Source organism: Heterodontus francisci, chromosome 24 (genome assembly GCF_036365525.1).
Source record: "Heterodontus francisci isolate sHetFra1 chromosome 24, sHetFra1.hap1, whole genome shotgun sequence".
NCBI lineage: Eukaryota > Metazoa > Chordata > Chondrichthyes > Heterodontiformes > Heterodontidae > Heterodontus > Heterodontus francisci.
The window spans coordinates 25889990-25902731 of NC_090394.1; the positions used below are offsets into that span (position 1 = coordinate 25889990).

General features: G+C 42.9%; 1 protein-coding gene across 1 annotated transcript in view; it reads left to right on the top strand.

Annotated features, from left to right (window-relative positions):
- The window catches only part of LOC137383253 (fascin-like), a 29091-nt gene extending 16995 nt beyond the window's left edge, over window positions 1-12096 (top strand). The window contains exons 2-5 of the mRNA XM_068055780.1: window positions 1166-1322; window positions 2606-2727; window positions 8791-8958; window positions 9674-12096. Coding sequence (XP_067911881.1) covers window positions 1166-1322; window positions 2606-2727; window positions 8791-8958; window positions 9674-9876 — 650 coding nt within the window. The 3' untranslated portion in view covers window positions 9877-12096. The remainder of the gene's footprint in view (window positions 1-1165; window positions 1323-2605; window positions 2728-8790; window positions 8959-9673) is intronic.
- The last annotated feature ends 646 nt before the right edge of the window (window positions 12097-12742 follow it).

Below are 12742 nucleotides of genomic sequence, written 5' to 3' on the forward strand. Positions count from 1 at the left end.
GGGGCTTTGGTGGGGGTGGGGGTGGGGGGGGGGTTGGGGGGACCTCTGTGGGGCACAAGGTGACTGATCAGGAGTGTGCCCCCTCCACCTGGTGGCCTTCTGTAGGGCCTAACGCGCCCACCGGCTGCTGGTAAAATACCACTGGTGGCAGGAGGAGACCCTCAAGTGGCAGTAAATTTGCCACTTAAGGGCCTTGATTGGCCTCGGGCAGGCCGTTTCTCACTGCTGCCACTCCTGGTAAAATTGCAAGGGCAGGAAGCCATCGGGAATGGCACCCCCCTGCCTCCCACTCAATTTTGCAACCCCTCCCCACCACCAGCCTGCTCCTCTGGGCAGTGGTGGTGGGGGGGGGGTGGTGGTGGGGTGTAAAATTCTGGCCTTTGTATGAAATGAAATGCTGAACTGTCTTGCTGGCTAATGTGGTCATCCTTTTTCAAAACTACAAAAAAGTGACTTGCCTGTAGCAGTCACTTCCACTTCTACTTTTCTTAATGTTAGAGGACAAAATTTAAAACTTTTTGGATCCTCCATAGGGGCTGATTGTATTTTATTTGTGTCTTTGGTCTTTTGTGAAATGGATTATTATTAGTTTAAACACCCCACAGGAGATTGAACCGATTCTTTGTTGCCATTGAGAATTGCTATCATTTACACAAGTTTTGGACATATAAATGTATTTATAGATCCCAGTTAGTACAACTATTTGGATTTGGTTACCATTTGCCCGTGCATTCCAAGGCTTTGGGTTTTTTTTTTTTTACCCCGTGTTTCTGGACAACTCTTTCCTCTGTTCAATTAACTAACTTGAGCTGAAACACTGGATTCAGATTCTTTGGAATAGAAGTGTGTCTAGGGTGGTAAATAGACAGAATCCCATTTGGCTGCCCGTTTATACACACTGCCTGATATCGAGTTGTATGACGGGTGCCTGATAGGATACTGCCCAAGACAAGTTTCTACCTCTTTGTGTTCCCAATGTCTGTAACGTTAGCATATGTAGAGCAAAATTGGCACTAAAAGGTGGTTGTGTATATCTGGTATCTGGGTTCAGCCTGACTGCAGCAAAACAGTGATTTGGTCTGATTGGTGTTCTCTTTGTTACTCCAAGTGGAACAGAGTGATTGCATTCAGCTTTGAATACTAATGTATGATTTGTTCCCAAAAGGTATGGACCTGTCTGCTAACCAGGATGAAGAAAGTGACCAGGAAACCTTTCAATTAGAAATCAACAAAGAAACCAAAAAGTGTGCTTTCCGAACCTGCACTGGGAAATACTGGACTCTGACTGCCAATGGAGGGGTACAGTCTACTGCTTCTACAAAGTAAGTGAACAAAAATCCACATGCATTAATAAGCCATGGACTGCAAGGATATAATTCAGCAAAGGCTTGGTTTAGAGGCATCGGCCATCATTGTCATATCTAATGACACTGTGGTTGCTTTATGAAAACCACAAGCATCCAACTGGGCCGTGTCTGTGTGTGCGTGTATACACAGATACAGCTTTAGCCTGAGAAAACTGCCCCTTTGGCCACTTTTTTTGTTGCTGAAATATGATTAGCGCAATCCTGGTGACTGAATATTTGTTTAAACCTGAATGCATTATTGTTCCTACTCCTGCCCCCTGATTGGCTGGTACTTCCCGAAAATGAGACTTTCTGCCTTTAGAGGGGCAGAAGTCTCTCCCAAGGGCCTGGGCCACATAAAATCTCTGCGTGGCTCCCAGGCCCAGCAGAGGTGGGCTCGCCCCTGACTTCTAAGCCAGTGGGCAGGGCCCCTGGCCTGACATAAAATTCTGGCCAAAGAACATTTTAAACTTGACTGCTGTATGATGTGAGCACTTAGTGTAAATTACCTTATTGAAATCTATTCAGTGGGTATAGCTGATCAGCTGCTGAAGAATTTCAGGCGAATGCTGCAATAAGACACTTGCTGCAAAGACAAAGGTGAGGATATAGTGTGAGTGATTGTGTTGTCTGTTTAGTTCTTGCATTCAGTGCCATAGAGCAGGGATTGGTTTGGGCATGAGGCCCAATCTGTGTCATGTTGAGTAGAGGCAGCAACTTATCCTTGTAAAAGGGAGAAAGTGGGAGAATTTTCATGAGCTGTCCATGGTGACTGGAAGCCAGGCACTGTCCAGCTTCACTACAAATGTATCTGATCAGAAGGACAAAGAAAGGGCTAAACTATTTAAAAAGTCCAAAATGCCTCAATTTTTTTTTAAATGTTGATACCTTTGTTGCAGCTATTTGGATAGTTGTATCCAAACCTGGGTAGTTATAACTGTTTTTTTTTGTTTTAAAAGAATATTATAAAATTCAAATTGTATAGCATTAGTCCAATTACACATCAATCTTTAAACTCTCTTGAAAATGAGGCAAAGATTAACATTCCAAAAGTTGGGTACCCAGCAGTTTGTGGCAGGTCCCTTTGTATAAAATGAGCTGAAGCTGGTAGAAGAATAAACTGAGGCAGATTGCTAACACCAGCCAATGCTGGTTAAGGGTTAAATTATTAAACCATTGTTTATGGTTGCTGTGCAGCAACTTCATGTCTTCACTGAAAAATTAAATGGCCTTTAATCTTCTTTCATTTTGTTTTGCAGAAATGGTAATTGCTATTTTGAAATTGAATGGCGCGAGAAGAGGATTGTTCTGAAGGCTGTCAATGGAAAATATGTGGCAGCTAAAAAGAATGGGCAGCTTTGTGCCAGCATAGAAACACCAGGTAAGTTCAGTCTCCCAAACTATGGGTAGGCATATCAACAGACATTTTGTATCTCTTGTTTCTAGCTTCTCTTTGCCTTCCATCCTTGCCCCCTAGTATTGTATTCTGTTGCAAACTAGCCTGATTTGGGCAGTGTTTGGCGTATATGGTGCCAATCTATGGTTACCTATTTTATTCCTTTTATCTTCTTGAAGAGTGCTTTTTGGCTACTCTGCTGTCCCACAGCATACTTTCCACGTTTAAGAAGAAATTGGGGAAATGTGCCATTTTACTGTTTAGGAATATATTTACTTTGCATTCTACACATTTTATTTTGGAAGATTTTCCACTGCTGATTCATTGATCTGTCTGTTAACATTTCTGCCAAGTTACTTTGGGATGGATGAAGTCACCTTTGCCTCTCCAGTCCAGCATCCTTTTCTTTTTGATTCTTAATTTCCTTTTCTATTCTTGCATTGAATCTAGCCATGTTATGATCACTCATTTCCATTATTTTCCTCATCTCAACAGAGCTAAATCAAGCAATGCTTGCTCCCACCCTACCTTTTTTAGATGAGGTCTATTTAGCTAGGAATGGCTTAAAATCACCAATATTATTGACCTATTCATGTACATCTCTGCACTGCCTGTAGATCTCCACCTCTTTACTACCACTGTTTGGCCTGTAATACAGGTCAAAAAAGTACCACTTCCCTTCCTACAAATTAACATAGATAGTTATCTTATCCCTTGGAGCAAAAGGGATCAAAGGATATGGGTGGGGGGGGTGGGAAGCGGGAACAGATTACCGAGTTGGATGATCAGCCATGATCATGATGAATGGCAGAGCAGGCTCAAAGGTCCAAATTGCCTACTTCTGCTCCTATTTTCTATGTTATTGCACCATAACAGATATCCTTACACTTCCTAGTACTGAAAAAATCCTTCTCTAATGCTACCAACTTCTCCTTCCTGCCCCCCTCACCTCTGCTGAAAATGTTAGGACTGAATAATATGTTTATCTGAGCTTAAGCCATATCTCTAGACACTAAAATAAAAATAAAACACTGCAGATGCTGGAAATCTGAAATAAAAACAAGAAATGCTGGAAACACTCAGCAGGTCTGGCAGCATCTGTAGAGAGAGAAGCAGAGTTAATGTTTCAGGTCAGTGACCCTTCAGAACTGGCAAATATTAGAAATGTGAAAGGTTTTAAGCAAATAAAGTGGGGGTGGGGCAAGAGATAACAAAGGAGAAGATGTAATAGGACAAGGTCACAGAATAGTTGACCAGCAGGTCATGGAGCAAAGGCAAACAATATGTTGGCCTTCCTAATTTTCCTCTCCTTAACCTGTCTGGTGTGTGGCACAAGAAGCATTTCCAGGATAATGATCCTGGATCTTGGCTTCTCAATTGTGCCTAACTCCTTTTTTTTTTAAAACTCTCTCTACAAGAACTCGGTGACATCTGTCTTATTGTCAGAGGTTCCAATGTGGACCTTTCTGCTTTGAGACACTTGCTGTCCCTTTCTGGAAGCATTACACTAAATTTAAAAGTTGCATACAAACTCTTTTTACTAAATATTTAACCACTTTTTTAAAATAGTGCGTTTAGTGTAGTAAGTCCCAAGGTGCTTCGCAAGAGTGTTATAGGACACTGAGCCTCAGATGACCAAAAGCTTGGCCAAAGAGGTAGGTTTGAAGAAGTGCCTTAAAGGACGAAAGAGGTGGAGAGCTGTAGGGAGGGTAGTCCAGAGCCTTGCAGACTAGGCAACTGAAGGCACAGCCATCAATGATGGAGCGATTAAAATCTGGGAAGCGCAAGAAGCCAGAATTAGAGTGCAGATATGAGGGTTGTGGGGTGTTTTTTTTTTAAACTCATTAATGGGATGTGAGCGTCGCTGGCTAGGCCAGCATTTTATTGCCCATCCCTAATTGCCATTGAGAAGGTGATGGTGAACTGCCTTCTTGAAATGCTGCAGTCCATGTGGGGTAGGTACACCCACAGTGCTGTTAGGAAGGGAGTTCCAGGATTTTGACCCAGCGACAGTGAAGGAACGGTGATATAGTTCCAAGTCAGGATGGTGTGTGACTTGGAGGGGAACTTGCAGGTGGTGGTGTTCCCATGCATTTGCTGCCCTTGTTCTTCTAGTTCGTAGAAGTCGCGGATTTGGAAGGTGCTGTCAACGGAGCCTTGGTGCGTTGCTGCAGTGCATCTTGTAGATGGTACACACTGCTGCCACTGTGTGTCGGTGGTGGAGGGAGTGAATGTTGTGCATGGGGTGCCAATTAAGCAGGCTGCTTTGTCCTGGATGGTGTCGAGCTTCTTGAGTGTTGTTGGAGCTGCACCCATCCAGGCAAGTGGAGAGTATTCCATCACACTCCTGACTTGTGCCTTGTAGATGGTGGACAGGCTTTGGGGAGTCAGACAAGTTACTTTCCCCCAGATTCCTAGCCTCTGACCTGCTCTTGTAGTCATGGTATTTATATGGCTACTCCAGTTCAGTTTCTGGTCAATGGTAACCCATAGGATGTTGATGGTGGGGGATTCAGTGATGGTAATGCCATTGAATGTCAGAGGGAGCTGGTTAGATTCTCTATGGAGATGGTCATTGCCCACCACTTGTGTGGCACAAATGTTACTTGCCACTTATCGGCCCAAGCCTGCATATTGTCCAGGTCTTGCTGCATTTCTACATGGACTGCTTCAGTATCTGAGGAGTCGTGAATGGTGCTGAACATTGTGCAATCATCAGCGAACATTCCCACTTCTGACCTTATAATTGAAGGAAGGTCATTGAAGCAGCTGAAAATGTTTGGGCCTAGGACACTACCCTGAGGAACTCCTGCAGTGATGTCCTGGGACTGAGATGATTGACCTCCAACAACCACAACCATCTTCCTTTGCATTAGGTATGACTCCAACCAGTGGAGAGTTTTCCCCCCGATTCCCATTGACTTCAGTTTTGCTAGGGCTCCTTGATGCCATACTCGGTCAAATGCTGCTTTGATGTCAAGGGTAATCGCTCTCACCTCACCTCTTGAGTTCAGCTCTTTTGTCCACGTTTGAACCAAGGCTGTAATGAGGTCAGGAGCTAAATGGCCCTGGTGGAACCCAAACTGAGCATCACTGAGCAGGTTATTGCTAAGCAAGTGCCGTTTGCTAGCACTGTTGATGACACCTTCCATCACTTTTTACTGATGATTGAGAGTAGACTGATGGGGCAGTAATTGGCCAGGTTGGATGTGTCCTGCTTTGTGTACAGGACATACCTGGGCAATTTTCCACATTGCAGGGTAGATGCCAGTGTTGTAGCTGTACTGGAACAGCTTGGCTAGGGGCCCAGCAAGTTCTGGAGCACAGGTCTTCAGTACTATTGCCGAAATATTGTCAGGGCCCATAGCCTTTGCAGTATCCAGTGCCTTCGGTCGTTCCTTGATATCACGTGGAGTGAATCGAATTGGCTGAAGACTGGCATCTGTGATGCTGGGGACTTCAGGCGGAGGCCAAGATGGATCATCAACTCGGCACTTCTGGCTGAAGATTGTTGCAAATACTTCTGCATTATCTTTTTAGTACTTATGTGCTGGGCTCCCCCATCATTGAGGATGGGGATATTTATGGAGCCACCTCCTCTAGTTAATTGTTTAATTGTCCACCACCATTCACAGCTGGATGTGGCAGGACTGCAAAACTTATATCTGATCTGTTGGTTGTGGGATTGCTTAGCTCTGTCTATTGTATGCTGCTTACGCAGTTTGGCACGCAAGTAGTCCTCTGTTGTAGCTTCACCAGGTTGACCCCTCATTTTGAGGTATGCCTGGTACTGCTCCTGGCATGCCCTCATGCACTCTTCATTGAACCAGGATTGGTCTCCTGGCTTGATGGTAATGGTAGAGTGGGGGATATGCCAGGCCATGAGGTTACAGATTGTGGTTGAGTACAATTCTGCTGCTGCTGATGGCCCACAGCGCCTCATGGATGCCCAGTTTTGCATTGCTAGATTTGTTCGAAATCTATCCCATTTAGCACAATGGTAGTGCCACACAACACGATGGAGGGTCGCCTCAATGTGAAGTTGGGACTTTGTCTCCACAAGGGCTGTGGTGGTCACTCCTACCAATACTGTCATGGGCAGAGGCATCTGCGGTAGGCAGATTGGTGAGGAGGAGGTCAAGTATGTTTTTTCCCTCTTGGTTCGCTCACCATCTGCTGCAGACCCAGTCTAGCAGCTATGTCCTTTAGGGCTTGGTCAGTAGTGGTGCTACCAAGCCACTCTTGGTGATGGACATTGAAGTCCCCCACCCAGAATGCATTCTGCGCCCTTGCCACCCTCAGTGCTTCCTCCAAGTGGTGTTCAACATGGAGGAGTACTGACTCATCAGCTGAGGGAGGGCAGTCAGTGGTTATCACCAGGAGGTGGGACAGGACATACTCTGGGATAGTGATGCCAGTGTTTGGTACAATGTCTGTAAGGTATGATTCTGTAAGTATGGCTATGTCAGGCTGTTCCTTGACTAGTCTGTGGGACACACAAGCCCCCAGATGTTAGTAAGAAGGACTTTGCAGGGCCCACAGGGCTGGGTTTGCTGTAGTCGTTTCCGGTGCCTAGGTCGTCCGTCTGGTTTCATTTTTTTTATTGACGTCATAGAAGTTAGATACAACTGAGTGGCTTGCGAGGGCGTGTAAGAGTCAGCCACATTGCTGTGGGTCTGGAGTCACATGTAGGCCAGACCAGGTAAGGACAGCAGATTTCCTTCCCTGAAGGACATTAGTGAACCAGATGGGTTTTTACAACAATTGACGATGGTTTCACGGCCATCATTAGACTAGATTATAAATTCCAGATTTTTAGTTAATTGAATTCAAATTCCACCTTTTGCTGTGGTGGGATTCGAACCCATGACCCCAGAGGCAGCTTGAGGAGATTGAAGTAAGGGAGGGATGAGGCCATGGAGAGATTTGAAAGGAAGGATGAGAATTTTAAAATTAAGACATTGCTTGAACGGGAGCCAATGTCGGTCAGTGAGCACAGGGGTGATAAAGTTATAGACCCTCATATTGGAAATGTGACTGGAAATTCATTGCTCCTTTTTAAAATCTAAATCAACAAATGTCAGGTGTTCTACGCCTTAGCCAGAAAATTTTGACCAGATGCTCCTTTTCTGTTTTGACCCAGTCCAGAACTTTATGAAGTCTCTTTCCAATCTTCCAAGAATTGGTGTTCCATCATATTTGGTGCCAAAGTAGGAAGCTGCTTGTTCCAGTATTTTTGCAAATTGCAAAGTAATATATAGTAACATGGAATTCTTCTGTTTAACATCGGCAAAGAGAAATTGCTGCTGACAAACCAACTTTTCAATATTGTAAATGTTGTGTTCTAACTCCCCAGGGAATTTGATGTTTTTTATTCTCCCCTCCACCCCTTCTGTGAATCAAGTCATTTGATTATCATTGTATCATGTGACTACCAGGATAGTAGGCAAACTAGATGGACCTTGGTCTTTTTTCATTCAGCAATTCCTAATAACTGTGCACTTGTCAGGTGCTGTGTATTGGCAATAAGCCCTGACCTTTTTGAAGAGTTATGAATCAAAATGATTTGCTGCCACAAGTCCCATCTGCCAAACCTACTGCATTGAACAGTTTTTCTGAGCTCGTGCACATCTCATTCTGTTTCTCCTAGTAATTGCTTTAGTTAAAATACCTTCTCCAGTGCAGTTGAACAGAAACCTTGTTTACTGCACTTTCTGATGGACTTCCATCTCATCTGAAGTGGTTCCATACTTCTGCATAACTGAATCCACTCTGATTTTCTTGCCTCCCACATCCACCCTTCCCCTGACTATTCCGAATGGCTGTGGGACCTAACATAGCTCATTTTCTTTCCCATGCACCCCCATCACCTCCAACCACCCCCCTCTCCCACCACAGCCCCAGTTTTCTTTCCTTTTCTGAATGTGTTGACCCCTTGCTGGGGCATATTTCCAAAGGGTGAATGCCCTCTGGTTTTTGTTAATTTGCTGCTGCCATTATCACCTCCTGAATTGCTGAAATATTCCCCTGTTCCTTCTCATTTTCAAGCGGAGACTGAGGAATTTGTAATGAAACTCATCAACAGGCCTATTATAGCTCTTCGTGGAGAGCATGGCTTTATCGGATGCCGAAAAGTGACTGGAACCCTAGACTCAAACAGATCTTCATATGACGTCTTCCAGCTGGAGCTTAATGATGGTGCTTACAGACTCAAAGGTACATAATCCCACTTGTGTTTAATGTTTGCAAGTTTCTCTCCTGAAGGCATGGGCAGGATAAGGTATTTGTACTGGTATCTCATCCTTTTTAAGTTTGAGTCTGTATAGTATATGTAGATGGACTAATTTACTGTGAAGGGCATCATATTTGAAATCCATTCCTGTTCTTCATTGACCTATATAATGTGCACACTACAACAGGACTCAAGTGTAAAATGCTGTTTTTTATTCCCTACCACCAATCCGCCCTGCCTACAGTAGCACAGAGATGAATTGCCCCGAGTTCTCATGCAGATAGGGGATTGAGCTTGTGCCATATCAGGCAGTGATTCAGCTAGTGGTGTGAGGTGAGAGAGGGAGAGAATTGAAGCTATTTTGAACCTGTTTACTACTGCGTCCCCTGAGCCACTTTCAAACTTCAGCCAGTTCAATGGCATTCCCAGAGGTTAGAAATAAATTACCTGCCTGCTTGCTATACACCCGGGTTACTAATTTTATTTTTATTAATAAAAGCCATCAGCCAAACCTTTCTGCAAATATAGCATATGCTATAAAAGTGCTACAATAATTACATAATGTTTGCTCTAGGGCAGGGATATAGGCAGAATACTGTAACTTAAATGGTGTATGTATTCAGTATATTATTTAGCTTTGATACAATGTTGCTTTTCCAGGTCTGGACTGGTTCTCAATGTGTTATACTCATTTTGCAGATTCCACTGGGAAGTACTGGATGGTTGGAAGTGACTCTTCTGTCACCAGCAGCAGCGATCAGCCTGTGGATTTCTTGTTCCAATTCTGTGATTATAACAAAGTTGCAATTAAAATAGATGGGAAGTATTTGAAGGGGGACCATGCAGGTGTACTGAAGGCATCTGCTGATAGCATTGACTCCTCGACCCTCTGGGAGTATTAAATGCACTTTATATAATGTGGCTTTCCAGCATTATTTTTTTTTTTTGCAGTAGTCCTACCATGGGTTGCAATGCCTGCCTGCCTTTCATAACCTATTGCAGCAATTTTTTAAGGTAGATTTTGTATATTCATCTTGGCAGTCGTTGCTATTAAGGAAGATGATTTCTCTAGATCTATGCAGGCTGTATAATTCAATACTACATGACATTCCCTTTAACATTCCCTTTTTTGTGTTGGTGTTTTCCTGGATATCTGTAACTTTGTCAGTGCCAAAGTTATGGTTGAGACTGGCTTCATGTGCGTATGGCCATGGATTGCAGCTGCTGTACTAACCGATGCTCTGATATTGCTAGCCATACTTACAAGTGCTTTGGTCTTGCCAGACAGGGAGTTTAATGGCCACTCGCTACCTCCCCTTGTGAAGAGAGAGGAGGCTGCAACTGATTGTGGGGGGGGGGGGAAGCTCCATGTGCTGACTCAATACTGGATCTCATTGGCCACTGTGGAAGCCAATCCTTTCAGCAGAAGGTAGTTTAGTTCTCTGGACTTGTCCACAAACTGGAAGCTCATCCTCTCAGTGGATTGAGTAGTTTTACTGCCTATAGCATTTAAAAGATAACTGCATTTTCTTATATTGAACAGTTTAAACTCAGTTACCATAACTATTAGTCGCCTTTGTAGCTAAAGATGTTGCTATAGAAGTTATATCCACTGGTTCTAGGAATCTTCAGATAATAAATAAAACTGGTAAAAGAGAATGATGTAGGGACCTATCAGACTTCTCGCTGGGTAACATTTTAAAATGTCATCTCTCAAAATAAAATTGTGTGGATATGGAATGACATAAGCTGGTCTTGTGTTGTGCATTTCTATTGTTTATCCATTCTGTAGTTCAGCAAGTTAGTTTGATGATGCAGAATTGTACTAGAGAGAGAACATGCCATGTGTTGATCATGATTTTGTATCTCACTGGAGCCACCAGACCATAAGTCACTGATTTTATTTCTATAATATGTTTGTATGTTTCAAGTTTGAACTTATTTGATGCCATTTCTTCCATATATCCTTCAAGGGTTAATGCCCCACAATGTTTCTTAACTACTCAGATTGGGCAAAATGCTGAAACACTGACTGCCATCTTGCTGAAACTGGAGACAGGGATGTGGTCTCATTACCACTTGCCCCAATGATCAATGGCTACTGGAATATTTTTAGTATTTTTATGGGGTTATTTCTGGAATGTATAAAGCCTTATCTCTCCTAGAACTGGAAAATCAGGAGCCCTGCCTCAAATCATGCCTAAATTCCCATGTGCCAATATAGTAGACTAAACTGGAAACTCCAATAAGAATTGCAAACCAATTCAATCAAGGATCCTCAAACTGGAGCAGTCATTGGGAAAGAACCCTACCCTGGCCAAAACTGCTTTTTTCGTTAACTGCTTTGAGGTGGATTCAAGATCTGGCAAATTTCAATTTGAGCTACCCAATCAATTGTAGCAATCTGGTTCTGGATAGAATATATTTCTAAAAAGAATTGGAACTTTAAAGGCAGCTTTTAAAAAAAATAAAATAAAATGTCATGCATTTGCTGGTTGAGTGAAAGATGGACAGGCATTTAAACCATAAGCTACTACTTTTAGTGGTCCATGGTAGGATCTCTTAATGCAGTGTTGCATCACTGAGCAATGTACTTTATGGAGAATGTATGTGGTCTTGTAACTTGTTGTGGAGGGAAATAATTGCCAAAACCCACTTCTCTTTTTTTAATGTGGAACCTCTTGAGTATTGTTCTAGAAGCGGATCCAATTGAGATGAGGAAACTATCGTGGTTTACTTTGCTTATAGCCTTCCTGTTTATCCTTATCTTAAAGTCTACCTATTAAAAAAAAAAATTACACTCCAGAAAGTAAAAAGTATCAAGTGTTTGTTACACTATACTGTGTAGGAAGTTCAGGAATTGCTTGATCCAAAACTCTGCTTCTTACAAATATTCTTATGAAAGGTCAAGAAAACTCTCAACCCTTATTTATCAGGACATTGAAAATGGTGCCAGCTTAAAGATTTCACCTCTCAAATGTTGAATGATTCCACCCAAATGTATCTTGTAGAAGTAACACTGTATTCCACTTTATTTTGGACTTTTTTCTTTTTTGTACATGCCATTTGTATACTCTGAGGAATGTCATGTCAAATAAAACAAATGTTGCATATGCCAAAAATCCACACTTCTGCAGTATTTATCAACTGAGTGATTTCTGAATTGTGCCTTTTGACAACGCATAACAAACTTTTACAGTACAGACACTGGCCATTCAGCCCAAATGGTTCCATATGAGTAGCAGAAGGGTCTTAGTTTCTCTCCCTGCCCCTAAAAATAATGTCTTGAGCAACTTTCATCCTATCAGTAGTTCTGTCACTCTCTTGCAGCTTTTAGAGCAATGACTGGTTTCTACCTTCTCAAGTAACTGCAGGAGAGGCAATCCTGTTGCTCAGTTGTTTTTCAATTTTTCTTAGGGTGCTGACACTTAAGATGTACTTTTCATGGGCTGCCCTCCAGTACCTCATCCAATTGCTATAAATGTGTAGGCCTAAGCCATAGATATCACAGCCTATTTGATCATGCAATGCATCAAAACTGAGCCCCATCGTTTTGTTCTCCCTGATAACATTTCCACTAGGGTTCATCACCTCAACAGTGATGAAAATCAGGGATCTTGGCTGGTCTCAGAAATTGAATCAAAAACAAGAAATGCTGGATTCACTCAGCAGGTCTGGCAGCATCTGTGGAAAGAGAAGCAGAGTTAACGTTTCGGGTCAGTGACCCTTCTTCGGAACTCCTCTTCGGGTCACTGACCCGAAACGTTA